The 23,529-nt window shown below is 48.7% G+C and overlaps 1 protein-coding gene across 1 annotated transcript; it reads left to right on the top strand.

Annotated features, from left to right (window-relative positions):
• Positions 1-542: 542 nt before the first annotated feature.
• On the top strand, positions 543-22,682 carry LOC135377311 (delta-1-pyrroline-5-carboxylate synthase-like). The gene is made up of 6 exons (XM_064609648.1): positions 543-1,523; positions 14,463-14,858; positions 18,081-18,462; positions 20,330-20,713; positions 22,331-22,426; positions 22,481-22,682. The coding sequence occupies exons 1-6, from the start codon at positions 654-656 to the stop codon at positions 22,639-22,641; spliced, it is 2,289 nt and encodes a 762-aa protein (XP_064465718.1). The 5' UTR covers positions 543-653; the 3' UTR covers positions 22,642-22,682.
• Positions 22,683-23,529: the final 847 nt, after the last annotated feature.

The following is a 23,529-nucleotide window of genomic DNA, read 5'->3' as shown; positions in this document are numbered from 1 at the left end:
ATCCGGAATTTTTTTCAAAGAGGTGTCTCATCTAGGACAGCGTACTGCAAATCACTGCCGAAGGGGACACATAACTGAAGCATATGGTGACGACAGAAGTTGATGGGGTCAGGACATCCGAACCACCCTAAATTCTCCCTACTGGGTCAGATGGTTAAAGAGAGGGATCAGCGGTCACTGATCTGACCAATCACAGGGCTCCTTCAGTAAGCCGTTCCAACTGTTCTACAGAAAACGTAAAGCCAAAATTTATAACAACCGTTTCAAAAATTCACCGACCCAACAGAGACTGCTGTCCGTTTAAAAAGAAAAAAAAAAAAAAAAAAAACAAAGCTGGACGCTCGTAGCATATTGACTCTCAAAGCCCTCTATTGTTTCTGGGTGAACGGCAGCTCTTCCAATGTCCATTAATAGGTCAACGTTCCCGGTAGCGACGTACTGTCCTCGTGTGTGATAGGATGCTGTGCCTCAGCTCTGCACGTGCATGAGGGGGGAAACTCCGCAGAGACTTTGGATTCTCCTGTAGCGTATCTTTCCAGTGATATCTCCGTACGGAGTATCAGGTTCTGCTTCGTTAGTGTGCCTACTAAACAAAAGGCAATCGTAGGTGACTTCGCGCCGACAGTCTTGAGCGGGGCAGTAATTCGGTCAACATGTGGCTGCTAACCCGTCCGAACGCTGGCTGGCTTCAGAGTCGAAGATGGGCATCCTTTCTGAAAACGACCCTTCTGCTCAACAAAGAGGTTAGTGGTCGTGCTCCGCGTCGAAAGCCGGCGGCGTACCGTAGCGAATTAATGGAAGCCCGCCGAGTCGTCGTTAAGTTGGGCACCGCTGTGTTGACGCGTGAAGACGAATGCGGCCTGGCCTTGGGAAGACTGGCGTCTATCGTGGAACAGGTCTCCCAGCTTCAGAATCAAGGAAGGGAGATGCTCCTGGTCACCAGCGGTGCGGTCGCTTTCGGCAAGCAGAGGCTTAATAAGGAGATGCGGATGTCCATGTCCATGCGTGAGACTCTCTCGCAGAAGACCGACAAACTCGGTGACCCCGGCGGCAACCCTCCGCACAAGCGAGCGGCCGCTGCGGTTGGGCAAAGCGGGCTGATGGCGCTGTACGACGCCATGTTTAACCAGTACGGAGTTAACATAGCGCAGGTCCTGGTGACTAAGCCGGACTTTCACAACCCGGACAGCAGACACTGGCTTCGGCAGACATTGTTGGAATTGATTAGTCTTAACATCATACCCATCATCAACACGAATGACGCCGTCTCGTCGCCGGCGACGGAACAAGTGGGGCACGTCGTGGACGGGCCCACGAGTATGGACAATGACAGCTTGGCGGCGCACTTGGCGGTGGAGGCTGGAGCCGACCTGCTCATGCTTATGTCCAATGTGGAGGGGATATACACGAAGCCACCCTCGATGGACGGAGCAAAGTTACTCCATACCTACAACCCTGCTTTCAACGGTTGCATCCAGTTCGGCTCAAAGTCCAAAGTAGGCCTCGGCGGCATGGAAGCCAAGGTGAGATTTTCACCTTTCTCTTGGAAGCATGCGTCTTGATATACAGGGTGTCCCAGCTAACTGCGAACATATTTTAAAAAATATATATATATGACACTTTTTCCAAGATGAAATCGACTGCAATATAGCATATGCTGAAGGGCACTCTTTAGGAGGGCATTAGCAAAGTCCTAAGGCAACGTCTTAATTATCTTTCATTAATTAACTTTTTAATTATAAAAGCTACGAAGTTGTCCCAATGAGAACATCTGTTCCTTTCGGTCACCTGATATCGTAGCCGTTTTCAGAACAAAAATCCGTTCGATAGATCGCCCGCAAAAAAAAAAAAATCGTGAAGGAAACCCTCTTTTCTTCTTTATTTTGTTCATTGCGCTTCTTAGACGACGCGTCTTTCTTTCACCCCCATTTCGTCTTGGAAAAAGTGTCATATATATATTTTTTAATATGTTCGCAGTTAGCTGGGACACCCTGTATATGACGTAACGCAGAGAGTGTCACAGAATAAATTACTTGTAGATTAAGATCACAGTAGCATCTCTGCTTGGAACTTTGGTCAATACTCTCGAAAGGCGACTGTAGTACCCGATGAGCTCCGATTCTCCGATAGCACTCCAATGTCAGGTCTACTATACTTGGGGTGACGAACGAACATGATCTCTCATTGAGACCGTGCTCAATAGTTTTGCCTGTTCAATAGGTAAGGCCTGTCCAGAGGGGCTCTGTGTCCCACCATAGGAGAAGTCGAGTTGATGGCAGATCCAAGTCCATGTGAAACACTCGAGCTGAATCCCACTCCTGGCGGTGCTTTCCTGGGTTAGAAACTGAAAGAATCACCCACTTTTTTTTTTTTTTTTTCTGCTATCCTCTCACCACGTCCGTGCACCGTGCCACAGTTGGCTCAGGGTGGGTGCTAAGCCCTCCATTCCTCTGCTGTTCTCTATTCGTTAGTCTGGTCATGCTGACGCTCGCTCCGGTCTCTCTTGCCCTATTGTATCTTAATGGGTATGCGTATCTTCATGATGTCCTACCGACAGGCCCAATCCGACGTTCTACGTAATGGGTGTCAAGTTCACGAGGTCGCTAGTATGCAGGTGAAACTGTCGGAGTGGCATGATGCAAGAGCTTTTGGTTGGCGCGAAATTTGAAATTCTATCTTATCTGAACGAGCCGTTCCTCCTTCCGTATTTTGCTCGTCCGCGTGCACATGCTGATGAATGCGTCTTGGGAGATACGTCTTAAGATGCTTTTCAAGCGTCGCCGTAATCCTTATCCCACATTGCGTCATTCAAAGTCGAAAAGCGTCACACCGACAGCAGGGAGCTTTCTGCCGTGTGGAACTCTTGCACATTCAGTGTAGGGGATTCTCCGCGGCGTCCAAGAAATGCAAGCTTGGGAGTTTAACATTTGTAACGCTTTGTCGTAACTCTTAGGGAACGGTGCCGTTGACGTCAATATGATGATGGCGTGAACATCGTCACGATTGTAGTGTGACATCGCTGTGACATATACTACATATATACGATCTGCCAGTGGTCTCTGTTCTATAGAAATGGCAGTGAGGCGGTAAATTCCGTGTTCGCACCCCCGAATCAACTGTAGCTATGAAATGTGTACAGAGTCGAACAGCAGGAAGGAGGACGACATCTGTCGAAAGTCCAACGAAAACCAGAGAGGGCAGAAATATGGGGTGTGCAAAGCTAAACATTACCCCTCGTCTAAATACGGGTGTAATGTGATGAGCTTTCATCGCACGTTAAAGAACCCTCAGGTGGGCAAAAGCAATCCACAGACTGACCGCTGTGTGGCGTCGCTCATGATCTCAGTTGTCTCGCGACGTAAACCCCCAATTATTAATTAATTTTACTTTGATTGGTGGGGGGTCTCGTTATCTCATAAAGCTTCCACACTCTCAGAAAAAAAAGGAGTACTTTTACTCCTTTTGGGGACTAAATGCATTGCCACAACAAATAGTCCCTTTCGGGAGTAAATACACGGGGGTAAATGAGTGTCACAGAGTGGATACTGCATTTCACGTTCTGTTGTAAGAGTCCCCAGGTGCACAATTCGTGTGCATGCATGAAAATACGTTGAATCAAGCCGTCAACCGTGACATATCGAGTGATATAAAATCTTGCGAACATACATAAGGCACAATTTGCGAAGAAAGAATCGTTTAACTGTTTCTTCCTCTGTGTGTGGGAAATTTCTAAGTTGGCTGAGTTATACAGCCTTATGGCATCAAATTGGCCAGGAGCACATATTTACGTACAGGCTGTTGAATTCGGAAGACCATTCGCGAAGTTCAGTGACAATCTGCAGTTCTGGGGAGTAAACGTCGGGTATTAGGGGACTAAAACGGGGAGTAATTTTTGTGTAGGGGGACTAAAAGTTGCAATTACTCCCCATTTTACTGCTTTTTTTTTCTTCTTAGAATGCATGTATGGGCGCCCGAAAATGCGACCCTTATCAAATTAGACCTTGTCATCTGGAGACAAAGGCGGCATTGTAATGCGATTATCGACGACTTTTGACTATTAACTGGGACGTGTGCCTCTGAAAAGCCACTCGAGCCCATATGCAGTTTGTTCAGGATATCGTTGCGATAGTCTTTTAGTACAATGACAAATGAGTGCGAAAAATCACATTGTTTGCGATTGTGGACAGACCTTTGTGGTCCTTGTTTGCATAATGAATGCGCTGGTTACGCGTATCTAACCGGGAAGGCACACATGTCCTTTGGCCGACCATATTTCTCCTAAAAATAGGATTCCGGAGCTTATTTGTTAGCACGTTCGGTGAGTGTTGTTTTCGGAGTGTATTATTTTCCGAGGATTCGTCGTTTATTTTTGCGGCTGAGTTAACGTCCGAAATTCCGAGAAGAAAAAAAAAAAAAAAGCGACGGCTATATCAAGTGGTAATCTCAGAATCCAGATATTCCTCAACATATATAGTCGCAAGTCGAGGTTTCAAGGAGGCAATTTGCTTCCTCGTCCACTTGGAAAAACTGAAACCGAAAACATGAAATTTTTGTATCTGTCTGTTCATGGGCGATTAAAAATAGACTCTTCGCGATACCTGCAGCCTTTCGCAGGAAGGTAGGAAGGAAGCCTTTCAATGCTAAAAAATGATTGTTTTAAGTATTCTTTTTTTTTTTCGAGAACAATTGGCGAGTGGAATGCGTTGCCTGAAACAGTGCTGAATAGTTCATCTGTAGAACAGTTTTCTACAGCTTTATCATTGATGTGTCTTGATGCTGCCCTTGCTTGATTCTGTGCTCATGAATTTGGGCCAGTAGTACGTGAAATAAAATAAAATGAAAAATTTGCTGTTTTGGGAAACTGTTTTCTCCGTATTCTTCCTTGGCGTCAAAATTTCCAGTCCCAGAAATGTAAAATACAAAATTGCCGCAAAATATAAAACGCATAAACGAGGTCAAAATTGCCCGTCTATATAGTCCGCTCTACAACCACTGCGCTTTGGTCTGTTTTACCCTCTATTTTGCAGTTTTAATTTAGACCGGATAAAAAGGTATTCTACTTTTTATTATTTATATGCCGAACGATAGCACTCCTATGAATCTTAGCCGCCGAACAATGAATTAAGTTAGCTGTCTTCTTCAGTTATAAGAAAGCTATATATTTAACAGTCTTCCTTCGTAACTAAGTTACAATTAACTTGTAGCTAGTTTTTTTTTTCATTCCGTGTTAGCGCCGCGAAGCAACTGTTGCTATGAGCGGCGTACAGACGTGGACAGATGGAGAGAGGACAGCAGGAAGGAGTGGGGGACAGGGGGGATAGTGTGCGTCTTGGGCCGACTTCAGGGGGAAACTGTGCCGACATTCGTTTGGAAAGTCTGCCGGAAAACCCAGGGGAAAACCTGAGACAGCACCAGCCGGTGGTATAGGATTCGAACCCAGCACCTCCCAGTCTTCAGCACGACCTCCCGTCCGCACAATCCGCCAGGGACGCTACTCATCGGCACGCGAGATCTGCACCACGATTGGACGATGGAAATTTGAATTCTGAACGCGCAGAAGCGTACCTACGACTACCGTAGCAGACGACAGCAATAGCTCCTATGAAAACGCGTAGAATGATGATGATAAATCAACCTCAGAATGAAACATCTTCCGTGGAATATCCACCGCTTGTGCAGAAATAGTATAAGGTAAGCTGAAGTACAAAGTATTGTAGAAGTTGAGGAAGCAATAGCCGGGCCGATTAGTAGCGCCACCGCTACCTTCCAAAAATGCGGTGCTGGGAAGGGGTGCCTACGACATGGTCGTTATAATTTAGTAGGTCGTGGCTGCAACGAACGAGCGGGACGCCTTAACCCGGTCGGCCATGCCGCTGCAGTCTGGTAACTATGGTTACCTCTTTTTGTTACACTAACTAAGTTACTCAAGTATTGCAATGTTTTCCAATCGTCATTCGAGTCGTTTTTGTCGAGGCTTCAAATCCCCTGCCGTTTTTTTTTTTTTTTTTTTTTTTTTTTTCAGCTAGGAATTCTCATACGCCGCCTCTCTGCGCGTTCATGTGGGAGAGAACGACGTACGTCTCGCCGTCGTATAGCTTCTGCGGCCGCTCATCTTTAAAATTCGTTCATTTAAGGCGGACTCGCTTCTTAAGAAAGACAATGGGGAATTTTTGTTCGCAGGGTTCTCGTAAACCTCGCTAAATTTCTACACGAAACAAGTACAGGCGTGTTCTCATCGAGTTTATCTAGGGAATGACACATTTTTGAAGGCCTGACGCGATCCACTGATTTTTGGAGAATTAAAGTTTATCAAATTTTCAATACATGGGAATTTATGGGAGATGCAACAAAATCGCTTCTCTCGGTCCGCCCGCCCGTGATATTTGGGCCAAAATGATGTCATTCCCTAGAGTTGCAGTCTGGGAATTGATTGCAGTCGACAAGCTTACTGGGGTTATCCAGATCCCTGCGAATGAAAATAATGTCTTTGTGGTTTGCTAGCATCTTCTGTACGCTGGCGCCGACTATGTTACTTCCTTAGAACGCGCGAGAAAAGCAAAGCGAAGAAAACAATTTTGGGACGGTGGAGCCTACCCTCTGCGGAAGTAAACGTTAACTAGATCGCATGAGTCCGAGCTCGAGGCGTAAACTGTCTAGAGACTGCTCGAGCGCCAGCAGGCGGGGCAAAATCTCACATTCTCTAGGGTCAGAAGAAGTAAGGCTTGAACTGTTGATATGGGGGCCCCACGATCGTCCATAACTTTGTCAGCTAAAGCTGCCAATGCTGTGAGCGACGGAGCCTGTGATACAGCCAAGAGATTGCGGATGGAAGGCGGTAAGCGGTGGAGAAAGAGTTCCCGGAGACAATCTTCGTCGAATGAGCTTGCCTTGTCTCCCAGAAAAGAATAAAGTCGGCGTAGCAGTTGCGAGGGCTTACTGTCGCCTAGTTCGTCAGCGGAAAGCAGCCGACAAAAACGCTCAGTGACTGAAGACTGCAAGCAGTCTAGGAGCTCTTTCTTGAGACGGTGATACTGCGACGCTGGACAAGCCATCAGGGCCATTGGCTGGGGGAGCGTGCGTCGGGTCCGTGTAGTAAGTCGTCGGTGTGCACGTCTGCTGGCTGCGACATTGGGACGTCCGGGTCACCACTTTGAGGAAGGTTCGATGCAACGGCGTGCTCAACAGAATCAGTGGCAGAACCACCCAGGGCTCGTGCCCGCGGATCAGCTTTTGGCTTTGCCCTCTACATCTCCTATTGTGTTTATTATACTATTGGATTTTCCGCCCGAATTCCTCCTATTAATGTTTCGTTTTTGGGAAAAATCTTTCCGGAAACAACACCGCAAGCGAGACTGCCCCGACGACCATTTGATGCTTCTTTTTTTCTGAAAAGGTTTTATTCACAGTGATTACTTAGGTGTTACAGATGAAAATCAATCGCCGCCTATTCACACGAGGGTGGCACGAACGACCTTTCTCCTTGTATTTCTTTCTTTTTTTACGGTGCTCGTTCGTTACGCCATTCTTGCTGTATTGTCAAGCAGGGTTTGCTTGCTTTCCAGTGATAACTTATGACACACGCCCATGCACTGGTCGCGCTGAGCCTGATTGAGGACTGGATGGACGAAAATGCTGGTGTCTTTGCCGGAGCCATGTTAGTGCCAGACGGAGCCGCCAGTCATTTCAAGAACCGGTATCAGCGGTATGAATTCCAGAAAAGATCGCACGAGACGGAATGGATATTTTCCGCCACGGGTAACGGCAAGAGCTCGACTGACGGAATTGGTCGATTGACAGGAGAGGCCTATGTATATGCTACGACGAAAAAATTAAATGTGCAGGGTATATGCAGGCGTTAATGAGATACATACAGATGGATTGAGCAATGAAAATGGAAATGACGGATTGACGAAAGTGTACCACTTAGTGACCTCCGCGCTGCAATACTCGATAGTCCCGCAAGGAGAACGATCCTCCCCAACGTTCCAGATAGGATAGGCGTTCCCATCTTGCAAGCAAAACGTGGTCAGTAGTTGAAGAGAGCTCTTTTTGAAGTGTCTTGACTACGAGACACCTTGCCCGCTGTACAAGTAGCAAGGTTCGAGTCTCTCGGCGACTGTGGACAACAGCTTGGCACCTGGCGGACCACAAGACGGATGGTCCGCATGCGGTTAGCAGGACTCGCATGTGACCGTCGGGCGAACGCAGACGAGGCAAGGTTGCACGAAATCCACGGAACACCGAATGCGTGTGGATCTTCGCAGATTCCGCCGAAAAGCTTTGGCTAGACGACAGTCATGGATGACATGTTCCGTCGACTCGGGGTGTCTGCAGAAGGAGCACGTAGAGTGGGGTAGTAGGTCACGAGCAGGCTGAACTCTCCAGGCGAATCGCCAGAGAATGTCCTGAAGGTCACCAGGGAGCCAGGACGGGACGAAAGCAGGCCACCGAATTTGAGCACCTTGTATAGCGCGACGAGATGGTCCGGCTGTGGAAGCTACGAGAGTGGCCACACGGAGCGGTGGTGTTATTCCGGGGTCGACAGTGGGAGTTGCAACTCAGACTCGTTAGAAGAATCGCACTATTGCGGCTTGGAACCTTCCAGGTACCTCAGCGCTTGGACTGTTGTTCAGCTGTGCATCAGGCTTGAGATGGCGACGAAGGGGGCCTAGCCAATAATGTAGAAGTGCTTGGGCAGGGGTATGCTCCGACGACAAAATGCGCATTAAAGTACGCAATGCGAAACACTGACAGGCAATGGCAACATCCGGCACTGCCCGACCTCCTCTCTGTGGAGTCATGCGGAGCATCTGTTGATCGAGAAGTGCTGTTTTCCGACTCCAGAAGAACGAGAGGATCTCCGTGTTTATACGTGATGTTAGAGTGGCAGAAGAACGTGGGCCAGAAACCAAAGGTGGCCTAGAAAGACGCACCAGAGGAAATATGCTCGCCCTCTGTACGAGAAGTCGTACTCCTGCGACTGCGCGACACAAGTCCTGGATCCGCCGAGTGGCCAGTGGCCAGTTGAGAGGCGTGGAGCCATCTTGATAAAAAAAACACACCAAGTATGCGCATGCTCGTGCATTGTTGCATCGGAAAGTCAGGGTCGACATAAAACGATCCAAGAGGGAGAATCTTGGACTTTTTGGTGTTTAGTTGACTGCCTGATACTGCTGCGTATTGCTCGTACGGCTGCGGGACTGCCGTGAGCGAGCATCGGTCGTTGATGAAGAGTCTGACGTCATCAGCATACGCAGATAACTTCCAACTTCTCGCTCCAGGAAGGGGGCGTCCATTGACTGCACGGGACGCTTCTACGCATTGTAAAAAAGGGTCCAAAGCCAGGGCGTAAAGGGCGGGAGAGAATGGGCAGCCTTGGCGGACACCTCGCTGGATAGGAAAGCAAGAGGACTGCAAACCTGCTACACTCATCTGGCTGCGGTGGTTGGCGTACAGCAAACGTATGCCGGACACAAAAATCTCTGGGAAGCCATAAGCGCTCAGCAGCGAAAAAAGGTATGCGTGTAACACTCTGTGAAATGCCTTGGCCTGGTCCAAGGAAAGGAAACCGCCGGACTCTGCCCGTCGCCGTGTGTAGTGCAAGAGGTCGCGGATCTCACTCAGGCTGTCGCACAGGCTACGGCCTGGTACACCGCATGATTGGCCAGCGTGAAGGAGCAGCGGGAGCATTTGACTGACTTGGAAGGCTATTGCTGCTGTGACGAGCTTGTAGTCGTTCTTGAGGAGAGTGATCGGCCTCCACGATTCCGGATCTGCAGGATTACCAGCTTTCTTAGGCCCAAGTTTAATGCTTACCAGTCCAAAAAACGATGGGAGGGCTCCAGCCTCGAAACCACGTCGAACAACCTGTATGAAGAAGGTACGCAGCATCGGCCAGAACGTGCAGTAAAACTCTGCGGGTAGCCCGTCCGGTCCCGAGCTTGTACCACGCTTTGCTCTGCGCACAGCAGCATCGAGGTCTTCGAGGCGAATGAAGTCTTCAAACCTACTGTTCTCAACCTGCGGGAGTGTTTTTAAGGCAAAAGCACCGAGAGAAATATCGGCAGTCGATGCAGGGTTTGAGTACAGTCCACGGAAGAACACAACGAACCCCGTTGCTACATCGGAAGGATCTGCCGTGATGCTGCCATCCTGTCGCTGGAAACTGTGAACAGTTGCCTGAGCTTTGCCTGATGCCGACGTGTCATGGATGTAACGTAGGACTTCAGAGCCGGCCACCAATCTAGAGTGGCAGCGTTCTTGGAGAGCTGTAGCGGATGAACACCGCAAAAGAGTGAGTCGGCGGTGAATGAGTGATTCAAGGTACTCTGCCATCAATGGCGTCATTGGGTGACCCCTGCGCACGAAGCGTACCTTCCCAGAAAGGGAGTTCAATTCGCGTGTACGGTCTCTTGCACGACGCTTGCCCCCAGGCCTGCAGCACACCTCTCACCCAATGCTTGAAATCTTCCAATTCTTGGGCTGTTGATTCGCGACCAGACAGGTATTCTCTGATCCGGACAGTAACGTCGGCGACAATGATGGGATCGCTGAGAAGGGGTGGGGCAAGTCGCCACGTCCCCGCACCGCGACCACGTATGCGCGAAGCGTCCTGCACTAGGATTAGAGGCTTGTGGTAGCTGACATATGTCACCGAAAACGTCACGACACTGCATTCCTTGACAGACGTCGATGCGGACCGGGGCACGTAGAACCTGTCTAAGCGACTCGCAGAGGGTCCCCTTGACCACGTTGAAGCGAAAACATCATCATGAAGCAAAGGCCACGCATCAACTAGGTCGAAGACCGACAACAGCCGCCGCAGGCCTCTAGCGTTCCAAGTAGGCCTACCCTGTCCCGGACCGGAGACATCGCGATTTGAGTCGGTCACACAATTGATATCACCGGCTATCAAGATAGGACACTTGACTCGCACACAGTCCTCCACCTCACGAAAAAAAAAAAAAAACGGTTCGATGCGGATGCAGGGGCATAGACGTTCACCAGACGATGCTTAGCATAGCCTATGAAAAAGTCGAAGCAAATAACCCAGCCATCGCTATCACACGAGACGAAACTATCATTAGGAAGATGGCGACTGAAAATAACTATCCCAACGCCGGCATCTCTCTCTACACAAAAACGTTAAAAAAAAAACTAAAAAGAACGAGGCAACCGATATTTCCGCTTAAATTCGGCCACCTCTAACTTTGAAAGATGAAAGTCACTGAAAAGGTTAGCCAGCTGTAGGACTCGAACCCACATCTTCTGGATTGCCGGTCCAGGGCTCTACCAATTGAGCTAAGCTAACACGCCTTCTCAGCGACTTCCAAGGGTGCGTCATCTGAAGGGACAAACCAGCCACTCTCTCTTTCATGTTCAACCTCTAACTTGTTTTGAAAATGTACTTCTTGGAGCAAGAGTATGTCGCACTTGAGTCTGTACCCGAGATTGACCACTTCGGCTTGCTTATTGGGATTTTTAAAACCCTGGACGTTAAGTGTCAGTATAAGCACTTCCATACTAGAATTGCAAGGCACTGGATGAGTCCGACGACGAACCCGAGAACTGGCTCTCCAACAGGGACGCAGACTTGAGTTTCCTCCTCCTCTTCTTCTGCCTAGACGGGCTGTCCCCGGATCCAGATGTCAACTGAAGGTCATGCTTGCTCTTGCGATCTTCACGCGGAGCCATTTCGTCGTCTGATACTTTCGGCGAAGTATATGATGTTGTAGACGAGTTATCCACTGGAGGGTCTACGGCTGAGTCCGAAGGAGGGATGCCGGTCTCGAGTTTGAGGTGTAACCCTTCGTGTAGGAAATTAGGAAAATTTATTTACAGTGCACAGGTGACGTTTACAGGATGCAGGATAAGTGTGTATTGTCATCAAGCAGGAGAGCTACCTATGGAGGTAGTCCCCTTTGGACAGACACAAACTTTTTTTTTGCTTTGGACAGACACAAACTTGCAGGATAACTATGCAGGATAACTGTATTGGCATCAGAGCGGAAGACCAGCCACACAGACTGGCTCCCTCTAACGTTTCACACGGACTAAACTAAGGCTACGTAGATGCCAACTCTAGAGCAATATGATCTCTAGATTAATATGTGTGCTGGACGTCACCATGCAACGAACGAAGACTCGCGGAAAGCTGCGAAAGTGACAACGGCACACTGTACTTGGCCACCTAAAAGTGAAGCACATACGTACCTCTATCATCTTCAAAGAGGACCAAAGATGTCTGCCACCGTCTTGCAAAGTGCACAGCTCCCAGCACAGCTCTCTCTCTACGAAGAGCGCGACGAACCCCTGCTCGAACAAGATTTAGCACTTCTGCTACACTACGGATGCGGCCACCCTGTGCTGCAATGCAGCGAGAAATCCACACCTGGTAGTTAATCTCAACTGCCAGAAGGAGGAACTGTTTCCTATCGCGATGCGGGACGGGAGGCTGAAAGAGCGTTTGAATGACAGCCCACCGAATGCGTGACACACCGAACACGACTTCAACTTTGTGCCATAGAGTATCGGGCACAAGGCACTGATGAAACGCGTGTTCCGCAGTTTCGTGACAAGCACAGAATGGACAGAAAGGAGTGGTGACTCCGTACCGAGCCAGACGGTCCCGAAGCGGTAAAACGCCGTGTGCCAAGCGCCATTGCAGGCTAGCCCGACGTGCGTCGAACCAGCCCGCGGTGACAAGACGCCAAGCAACCTGCCGGGGCACACCAAGGCCCACAGCCGGCGGAGGCATGGCAAGAAGCTCCAAGAGAGATTTGTACAGTCGCTTCACAGTCCAGGTAGAAATGCGTTCACCTGGGTAGGACTCGCGCAGGCGCCGTATGGAGGAGGCATACTCCCTGAGGTGGGGTGCGACAAACTCAGACCGAGGCCTACTCAGCGAAAAAGCCGAAAAAAACCTGACATCAGGACCCAGGAGGAACTGTAACAGATCATGGGCAGGGTGGCACGGCTCCATGAGCGCATCAAAAATACCTTTAAGACCAAGGGCGAGACACTTGGTCTTCATATGTGGAACCCATAGGCCACCTAACTCCCGCTGCAAGCACATGCGGGCGCGTGACACCCATTCCACGCTGCCACCCCAGATGAAACGAAAAGCTGTGCGAGTAGCAGCTACCAAGATCTGACGAGGGGGAATAACGACACTGCCATGGTACCAGTACTTACTGAAAAACCATGAGGCGGCAAGACGGGCTCGACACGTGATAGGGAGCACCAAACCTCTGAGATCAGCAAGAACGGGGACACTGCGCTGGTGCACCCTCAGCCATGAGGACGGCGACAGTCCGCAACTATTAAAGTTATATCCTAGTATGCGAACATCGTCTTTAACAGGAATGCCAAAGGGCGCAGGGCACGAAGGGGTAGCATTAAGGAAGAGCAAAACACTCTTCGCCCGATTAATGCGCGCATTTGATACGTTGCCATAGGCATCTAGAACACCTAGGACAGCGGCAACAGAAGCTTCATCTCTAAGTATTAGAGATAGGTCATCCGCGTACGCAAAAAGCGGAAGAGCTGTAGAGCCAGGTAGTTTGAGCATACGTGAAGGGAGGAAAGTTGCAAGAGACTCCAAAAGTGGACTAAAGACCAGGATAAGGAGGAGGTAAATGATTACTGATGACAGTACGACTACACCCATGCCCTGGCGGCGCTGAACTTGGTTGAGGACTGGATGGACGAAAATGCTGGTGTGTTTGCCGGAGCCGTATTAGTGCTAGACGGAGCCGCCAGTCATTTCAAGAACCGGTATCAGCGGCAGTGGCATAGCCACAGGGGGGCTAGGGGGGGCTCGAGCCTCCCCTACCTGCCACGTACCGACCCACGCACACCGTGCAAATCCGAGGAGAACATAATATATGGGGGTGGGAGCGGGGACCAGAGTGACGATCGCGAAAGTTCTTGCAGTTCATGGCGCCTATCTAAGCAGCACTCTTGAATGGTTTTCAAAGTATGAGCTTTTCAAAATACTTCCCATCTCGTGACGTGCACCACCTCATTGGTCATGACAGCCTATACATGTAATCGTATTGTGAACGTCCAAATCAACTATTTTTGTTCTTTTTTTTTTGCATCCGCACTTTGCAGTGTGCACAAGTATGTGTGCTCCCCCCCCCCCGGAGGGGGGGAGGGGGCGAGTTTTCGTATCGAGCCCCCCCTACCTTGGAGGTCTGGCTACGCCACTGGTCCGCCTTAATATCGAAGCGCTTTTCGGACCAAACGAAAAGAAAAAATAGCCAAGTCAAGCCAAGAAAAAAATAGTCGGCCGATGCAGAACGTAGCGGTATCGGTTTCATAGATTCGTTTACGGATGCAACAGCAACAGTCCCTTTGCAACTTGTACCACGCCGCCAACAACCTTGAGTTCAGTGAGCGGTCTATAACTGATCCACCCAGGCCAAGACATTGCTGCATTATCCGCGGTGCTTTTTCAGATTCAAGCTGCCTGCTGGGCTTTGGAGCACGGTGTCTCCGTGGTGATCGGCAGCGGGTTCCAGGACATGGCCATCACGCGGATTATGCAGGGCAAACGCGTGGGCACCTTCTTCACGGATCACCGCACCAAGATGCTTTCACTAGAATCGCAGGCTGCCCACGCCAAGCAGGGGAGCAGAGTGCTCGAAGCTCTCACTGACGAAGAACGTTCGGGGGCCATCAACCGACTGGCCGACCTCCTGGAAGATCGGGCTGCTTCTATACTAGAGGCCAACAAAGAGGACCTTGCTCAAGCTGAGGGCCTTCCTCCAGCCCTGGCGGCCAGGTTGGCTCTTTCGGAGCCAAAGTTGCGGAATGTCGCGCAAGGACTTCGAGATTTGGCGAAGTCATCTCAGGTAGGTTGTCTGCATTGTCCCTCCTCCCATTTCTTTCAACGTAGAATATTTCTGCGGCGGTTGGCGTCAACTGGACTCTTCCGAACCGATTATGGCAAGCCGGTTGATTAATGAATTTTACGTAATATTCGTCGAGTAGTAACATGCGCTTTCTCACGTGGTGTGGGGCGCATGACCCACCTGCTAAAACGGCATCTGTGTAGCTCTCGTATCTTTTTAAATAAAAAATCTGTAACGGATACAAATGAACACCCTGTATATTGCCACTATGACTTGCATTGTTTATGATGATTTTTTTTCCTTTTCTTATCATTATTATTATTATTATTATTTGACAACGTGAGTTATACACGTCGCTGTATAGCCGATGCAGCCACATTTCTGCGCTCTTAAAACGCCCACCTGTAATAGATGGCAAAAAGAAAAAAAAATGTGCATCCGCTTTTACCTCGAAACCTAAAAGGTACGGCCAGCGTAATTTCCACATACCATAACTTTTAAATAGGAGTAAAAATGCGTGCACATTTGTTTACTCCTAAACAGTTCTCTCGTGACGTAAAGCCACGAACCGCAAAATGTTACTTCTAAAATGTTACTTCTAAAACCTGACTGCTAAAAGCAGTAACCTTCGTAGGCCGCTGTGGAAAGCATGCCAACTTTGATACACATGCGTTTTGTGGTCCATTGTGTGGGGGGCATTCAGCCAGCGCGAGTCTAAACAGTGTTTGACTGCCACTCGTTCGTTTTGGAACCAGGGGGCTTAATCGCTTCATCGTCGTTACGGTCGTTACAAGCTAACGAGTGGCGGGAAATTCAAAAAGGCGGCGGGAAATTTAAAAAGGTGGGCACGTGATAAAACATGTGCACGGCGCTCTTTGCGCGATACGTGAAGGCCGTGGTGCACGTCACGCGCAATGTGTCACGTGCCCACCTTTTTGAATTTCCCGCCACTCCTTAACTTGTAACGACCCTAACGACGATGAAGCACATATGTCAGTGCTGTGGCACACCCCTTTTTCTATTGATGAGGAACGTCGATCCTTGTCACCAACCAGCTCGTCTTGCACAGGTGACGATCTGCTCATCCTTCCCTCGTTGTTGTGTGAGGCGTGGAACTCGGTTCATCTCCGTCTCATCTTTCATACGTAAATATTCCCCGGAATGACCGTAGTATATATAACGTGTCGTGGGAAGTGCACGCCTGTCGTATGAGTGTGTCTGAGTGAGTGTCGTCCATGATGTTTAATAAATTTTCCTACAGCAAACAATTCCCTATAAGACCACAAAATCAATTTGAAGCACTTGATTGACGGAGAAGAATAGCAGGCAGTCGCATTTCTAGTGACTAGGGAACAAACAGGGACGTGTGCGTCCCTTTTTGTTCCCTATATAGTCTCGGTGGGGGGGGGGGGGGGTTTCGCCATGGATATACGCCACTAGCTCGCTTGCTTTTTATGTATTTTATCATTATGGTTTCAAGTTTCAGTGTTGCTTGGACAGCACAGTCATCCTTCCATAAAACTTATGCGTCGTGGAACAGCATAAAAGCGTTCCACCAACCGACCGTTCTGATGCACGTGCGTCAGCAATGCTGTTGCGCGGCAACACATTCATTTTTATATGAATCACGTTTTATATGAAATTACATACATGGAGCAGAATGCAGGCGCAGATGGAAGTCACTGAAAAGGTTAGGCAGCTGTAGGAGGCGAACCCACATCTTCTGGATTACCGGTCCAGGGCTCTACCAATTGAGCTAAGCTAACACGCCTTCCCAGCGACTTCCAGGGTGCGTCGTAAGCCGCTGGGAAGGCGTGTTAGCTTAGCTCAATTGGTAGAGCCCTGGACCGGTAATCCAGAAGATGTGGGTTCGACTCCTACAGCTGGCTAACCTTTTCAGTGACTTCCACCTTTCATCATTAATTTCTTAGGCAATTGAGGCTTTGTATGTGTATTTGTCCCATCTATTTTTTTCCAGCCTCTGAACATCAGTTCTCTCATGTTCTGTCTTCAATTGACCCTAGATAGTGCATGTACCATGCGGCTGGACACCCCCGTCATACCACCTTCGCTGGGCGGCCATTTGAGTCCAACTCAAAGACGAAATTTTCCACCGTCCGTGCACCTCCCGCGGCGAATGTCGCAGATGTCACTGCCCACTTACATGAGGACGCCTGCGACATTACCTCACTAACTTATACATCCGAAAAGAAAAAGCCGCACTTTGATCCCCGCAATTGCTGCCACAGCCGATACGACGAAAGATATTACCCCGAGAATACGCTGAAAATATAGTTTCTGACAAGCGTGTATTTCCTCCAAAGTACTATATATGCACTGATACTGACGTACGAATTCGTGAAATAAATCCAGTGTACCGTTTCGCGGCTGAAAGCAACGGTATTCCGCTGCAGCGGACATATATAAAACACCTGTTTATGAGTGTTTAGAAGTTATATCAAGGGATATTAGTGAGTTTTAGTGCGTCGTACGAAACGTATAGCGTTGGTGGTTCTTCGCATTCGCCAAACAAAAAGAGAGCTTCGCGCAGCTTCTCTGCGAAAATCAAGCAGACGGGGCTAAAGCGTAATTTTTACAAAATTTTTTAGACTACTTCTGTCGCGATACTGTGCATAGTTTTGGTTGGGTCTGTCGTTATCCGTGGAGGACTTCATATTTCTGTAAAAATAAAAATGAGGTTCGCTTGGCAATTTTCAAAGTTCAATTGAAAAAAAAAAAAAATTTCCCGCAATTAAAAATTGTCAAGAGCCTTCGTCGATGGTGGCAAAAGTTTCCAGAAGGTAATTGTCGAAAGTCCGACAATCCTCCAGCGGGTATACGTAGCCAGTAGATTTTTTATCGCCTTAGGTGAAACACCCTGTATAAAGTAGTAACGTTAGAACGGGGTATTTCTTTTTTCTTTTTCTTTTTATTGTAGCGCTCCAATTTTTTCACTCTTTAACTCATCAATTTAGCGAGAATAGCTATACAGTGAACCCTCGTTATTATGACCACGGTCGTTCCCGAAAATTTTGGTCATAATGCGGAATTGTCATATTAACGGGGGAGATTTTCAGAGGTTTGACAGCATTGTTCCCCAAGAGTATGGTCGTAAAACGCGTATGTCAGATTATCGGGGGTCATATTAACGAGGGTTCACTGTAATCTCAATCTATAGATTTCCGCGTATATAAGCTGAGCATTCCCGACGGGATCTCGCAGGGAGCTGTTGGCCGCGTGCTCCGCCGATCCCGGCTGGCACCGGGTCTGGAACTGACGCAGGTGACCGTCCCCATTGGAGTGTTACTGGTTATCTTCGAGGCCCGGCCGGACTGCTTGCCGCAGGTCGCAGCTTTGGCTATCGCAACGGGAAACGGCCTTCTCCTCAAGGGCGGCCGCGAAGCCCAGCGTTCTAATCGACGACTCTACGAACTGGTCCAGGAAGCCCTGGAGCCCGTCCGCTGCGCCGATGCTATCGCCCTCGTCAGCACGCGGGAGGACGTGGAAGAACTCCTGACTCTCGAGAATTGCATCGATCTGGTCATCCCACGGGGATCGTCGCAACTGGTGCGCGCCATTCAGGAAAGGAGTCGGGGGATTCCAGGTATATATACTTTGGAAGCTGTTGGAACGGATATTGTTCAAGCATATATATATAGCGTAGGGAGTGACTTTTTCGGGTTAAATGACTTTCTCAGATTCGGCGGGTAAAAATCGAGCGCTATCTTTAAATCTGCAATTCGGGGAGAAATCGGGCGATAATTGTGCCTTCGGGTGTTATCGGGTGTTTTTGTTTTTCCTCTGGTCTATTAAGTCCTTTCCTAATATCTCTTTTTTTTATTTTTTTGTTGTTGTTGTTGTTGTTTTTTGGGATCGTGACCTTCCAGCGGTAATCCCCGAAGGCATAGACAGTGTTGACGCCACACATGGTTGTACTGCTGGGAACGTAAGTGACCCATTCTTACATGCGTTACACGTGGCGACCTTTGTTCGCCTTCAGTGGAAACGTCCCTTGAGGATTTCATAGTGACTGGAATTCGGGGAAAAATCGGGTTTGACCCCAATTGGTCGGAGGTCAGTTCGGGGGGGAATAACCGGGCGGAATCGGGTTTAACCCGACAAAGTCACTTCCTATATATATAGGGCGGCAAATAAGCTCATAGTGGCATACATCGTTCATCATCACATCATGGCGAAAAATGTGATGTTGAACGATAGGATTTGTCTAACTGATGGTTTATGTGTGACGTTGATGCTATATGGTGGGCCGTGTAATGAGGCTCACTTAGGGCTGTCATTCACAGCTTTAGCGTTAAGATTACCGGAAAGGAACATTGGTTAGCGCAGTCGACCGGCAATAGAGTCCCGCCGCTGTCTTGTCTAAGAAACGTCATCGTGACGTTGGTAGACAGACTGAAACCGAAACAAATCGGAAGGGGGATCGAGGGCTGGGTTCCGCGAATGGACACGTGTTCGCTGCCTCCAATTGAAAGAAAAGTAGGACCGAAGGTCGCGTCTCTTTCGGGGACTTTCGTACGCGACCTTGTACGCACGTAACTTCCAGCGTAGTTCAACTCTACCAAATTGGTGGCGCTGTCGAACACTATGACGTCATTTATTTACAAACAGAGAGAGGTCTATTGCGGGCGCGCCAAGTCCGTTCTCTGGACCTTGATCTTAACATTGCCTTGAGTTTGAGGGAAAACGCGTAGACTCACGAACCAGCAATGAAGCTTTAACCAGAACCAGAACCAGCTTAGGCGAGGCAGGTGAAACAAAGAATAGAAAGCGACAAAATAAAAGAATAGAAGAATTAAAGATAATAAAATTAGTAAATTAGTAAAATAAAAAAAATAAAATAATAAAATAAATAAAAAAAAATTAGTAAAACTAAATAGTAGAATTAAAGAATAGAAGGCGACATAATCGATTGAAATTGATGTACGATATTGATAGCGGAAACACTGGTCTAAATAAGGATGAATTTCTTCTACCACCTGTGTATGTATCATCCAGGATGGATCACTCTAAAAAAATTGAACCATTGCGTTTTTCAACGAGTGTTTTAAAGCAATCTTTCTTTTGTTCCACCATCCCAGAGTGGAATTCTCTGCCCCAAGAAGCCGTTAATGCTGCCAATAATACATTATTTATGGCTAAGATTAGGTGTCTTATGCACTGATTCTTTGTTTTTGTTGTTACTCTTCTTTTTTTTTTTTTTTTTCGTTTCTACCATGTAATACTGTGTGTAGTCAGTGTACAATATTGGTGTGTTTTTCCTGAGAATGATGCAAGTAGCATCACCATTGTACTTCCTCACTCCTCTGCTGTAATGCCTCACGGCGCTGCAGAGCTCTCTGAATAAATAAATAAAAAATAAAGAAAAAAGTGCAGCAGAACTGCCTATCGATTTGTTCGTGCTCCACTGCAGAAACCTCATTTAGTCTTCGTACGTCTTCCTTGTCCCGCAGTTCTAGGCCACAGCGAAGGAGTCTGTCACGTGTACGTGGACCAGGAGGCGGACCTCGAGAAGGCCCTCCGTGTGGTCCGTGACGCTAAGTGTGACTATCCTGCCGCTTGCAATGCCATGGAGACGCTCCTGGTACACCGATCCGTGGTGGACAGTCCTGCCTTCTCCCGCCTCTGTACAATGCTCAGGAAAGAAGGGGTGGTGCTTCACTCGGGACCCAAGCTCTCCCGTCTGCTGACATTTGGTCCACCAGCCGCGCGTTCCCTACGTATCGAGTACGGGGCTCTGGAGTGCGCCATCGAAGTGGTCGATTCCGTGGATGACGCCATTGAACACATTAATGCGTATGGGAGCGGCCATACGGATGCCATCGTCACAGAAAATGGTAAGCATGGAAAATGGAAAGCATTGGAAGCTGTGAAGTGCATTGACGTTCGTGAGGGGGGCGGGGGGTGTTAGGCTCGGAATATACTGAACGCCCCTCGTAATAGGAGAGGCCATTGGAGGCATAGTTGGCTGTCCCTGAGCATCAATTGGCGCATATTTATTGCCACGGGGAGTGCATTCCCGGATTAACCGAATCTCTGCTTCACTTCGCGTTGTCTTGAGCGCCATAGTTTATTATCGGCATTATAAATAATTGGATCCACGCGATTCGAAATTCCCGCGCAGAGAGACGTATATGCGCGACGCCAGTACGTGTGACGACATAGGGCATTCCTATGACGACATTCCTGTCCGGCTGATTATTGGCGGCCACTTTCACGTGATCCCTAGTGTGTGGCCTTGCTCACTCTTCCCAAGCAGCAAAATGTACTGAAAGTCGGGTGCAATAGGGGTGGACGGGTAGGTGGAAGGCCTTGAACAGACTCGTGAAACTAAGGAACATCGATAAGACACATACCAGGTGCGTTCTTTTCGCTTGCACCTCCTTGCACCCAGCAAACCGGTTCGGAGGGTGCAGCACCTTTTCATTCTTTTCGTCCCCTCCTCGGCGCACTCTTGCCCCGCCCGCGTTCTTTTCGTAGTTCCCTCTGCCCCAGTTTCACGTTGAACCCAAAAACCTCTGCACCTTCCCGTACGTGGGTGAAAAAGTGTGGAAGCAGACGACATCGTGAAATGGCTGCGACGTCGGTCTTCGAAATCTGGCCCCTGCTCGATGGGTAGAACTCGGAGGCCTCGTACATGTCGGCAAGTTGCTGGACACGGCGTGTAGACAGTCGGAACAAACGTTTGTACTCGAATTCCATGTACTTCGGCACGACAGTTTCATAATACAGAGGAATTCGACAGCATTCATGCCTCTCGAGAACTTTGATTGTAGCACAAACCAAGCGCGATTCATAACACTCGTCTTCTGAGTCCGAATCAACTAGCTCCATAAAGGCAGCCAGACTCGCGTTACACGCCATTACCGTCACAAGAACCAGAAGAATGTGGGACTGCGCATACGAACAAAACTCCACGCTCTACGAAAACTCAAACCTACGCAGCTACAGCCCTGCTTCGTAGCAGACGACAGCCCGTTGTCACTGTCATGTGATTGCATTCTTTTCAAGGGTTTAGTCCCTTTGCACCTTTCACTAAACTGGTTTTCGCGGTCTTCCCAACCCAGAAAACCAGGGATTTAGGTGCAGCACTTTTTTTGCCGAAAAGAACGCACCTACCGTCCACCCCTATTGCACTCAACTTTCAGTACATTGTGCTGCTTGGGTTGTCGCCGAATTCCTAGCGTCCAGCAGCTGTGAACACCACAGAGATGCGGGAGAGAACGTTACCACGTGACCATCCTCGCGGAACGTCACGGGAATATCACGAGAGCTGATAATGAGATTTTCCCGCTTGCTCCTTCCCAGGGGTCCGTTGCCGCTCACGACAAAATACATCCACTTTGAGCGAAAAAGTTTGTAGCAATCAAATGATTTTTTTTTTTTTTGTCAAAGTTTCAACAGCTTTTTTAATGTTGTGCGAGAGATGGGGGTACACGGCAGACTCTTTTCAGAGGAAACCGCTAAGAAGTTCCTCCAAGCAGTTGACAGTGCCTGTGCATTCCACAATTGCAGCACCCGCTTTGCAGACGGATACCGCTTTGGGCTCGGTAAGTTCACATTCCGCTCTCTTTCGAAGCTCCGCTAACACGTACTTTGTGCAGGCGCTGAAGTAGGCATCAGCACGGGACGCATCCACGCCCGTGGTCCTGTCGGCCTGGATGGCCTTCTGACGAGCAAGTGGATCCTGCAGGGAGCCGGCGACACTGTGGCTGATTTTGCCGAGGGCGGCACCAAGCAGTACACCCACGAAGTGATCGCGTGATTTATATGGAGCTATAATTATTTATTATACGATTGACAGGACGGGTGTCTTGTTTATGCCTCCGCCGAAGTGTGAGTGTTTTGGTTAGGGCTCCTGGACAGCTGTGAGAATTATTTATTGGCTTTGTACCTTGGACGTTGCGCATCTGTTTCGTCCACGACCTACTAGATTATAGCGACCATGTCACAGGCACTCCTTCCCAGCGCCGCATTTTTGGAAGGTAGCCCAGTTATTGCTTCCTCAACTTCTACAATACTTTGTACTTCAGCTTACCTTAGTATTTCTGTACAAGCGGTGGATATTCCGCAGATGCTTCATTCTGAGGTTGATTGTCATCATCATTCTACGCGTTTTCATAGGAGCTATCGCTGTCGTCTGCTACGGTAGTCGTACATACGCTTCTGCGCGTTCAGAATTCATATTTCCATCGTCCAATCGTGATGCAGATCTCGCGTGCTGATGAGTAGCGCCCCTAGCGGATCGTGCGGACGGGCTTCTTATAGGGGTTGCTGATTATGACATCGTCGTTATAATCTAGTAGGTCGCGGTTTCGCCATTCTGCTCGCAGGCACCCGACACGGCAGAGAATTTGTGGTTTGAGACCCTTATCGTCCCGCTGTGGTATCAAATTCTTTTCACTGCTATGCAAATAATGCCCGAGGAAATCAGCTGAAAATTCCAGGGGTAATAACATAGACAGGAAAGTATATTCAACATGTAAGACGCTGCTGATCGGCAGGACTGTGGTACAAGTGATTGTTACCCAAACGGCGCCGCAGGAGCAGCTGGACCGCGGTTTCATCACCATTATGGCTGTCCAGAAGATATTTGGCGGCTAGAAGGGGGAACACCTCAAAGCGGGAAGCCCTTTGATAACGGAATAGATGG

This window comes from Ornithodoros turicata, chromosome 1 (genome assembly GCF_037126465.1).
Source record: "Ornithodoros turicata isolate Travis chromosome 1, ASM3712646v1, whole genome shotgun sequence".
NCBI lineage: Eukaryota > Metazoa > Arthropoda > Arachnida > Ixodida > Argasidae > Ornithodoros > Ornithodoros turicata.
The sequence above is the reverse complement of the archived record's forward strand: the minus strand, read 5'-3'. Positions and strand labels throughout refer to the sequence as shown.

Coding starts and splice junctions, on each gene's coding strand:
- LOC135377311 (XM_064609648.1), top strand. CDS start 654: ATGTGGCTGCTAACCCGTCCGAACGCTGGCTGGCTTCAGAGTCGAAGA. Junction 20,714..22,330: donor TGCCATCGTCACAGAAAATG/GTAAGCATGGAA, acceptor GACTCTTTTCAG/AGGAAACCGCTAAGAAGTTC. Junction 22,427..22,480: donor CGGATACCGCTTTGGGCTCG/GTAAGTTCACAT, acceptor TACTTTGTGCAG/GCGCTGAAGTAGGCATCAGC.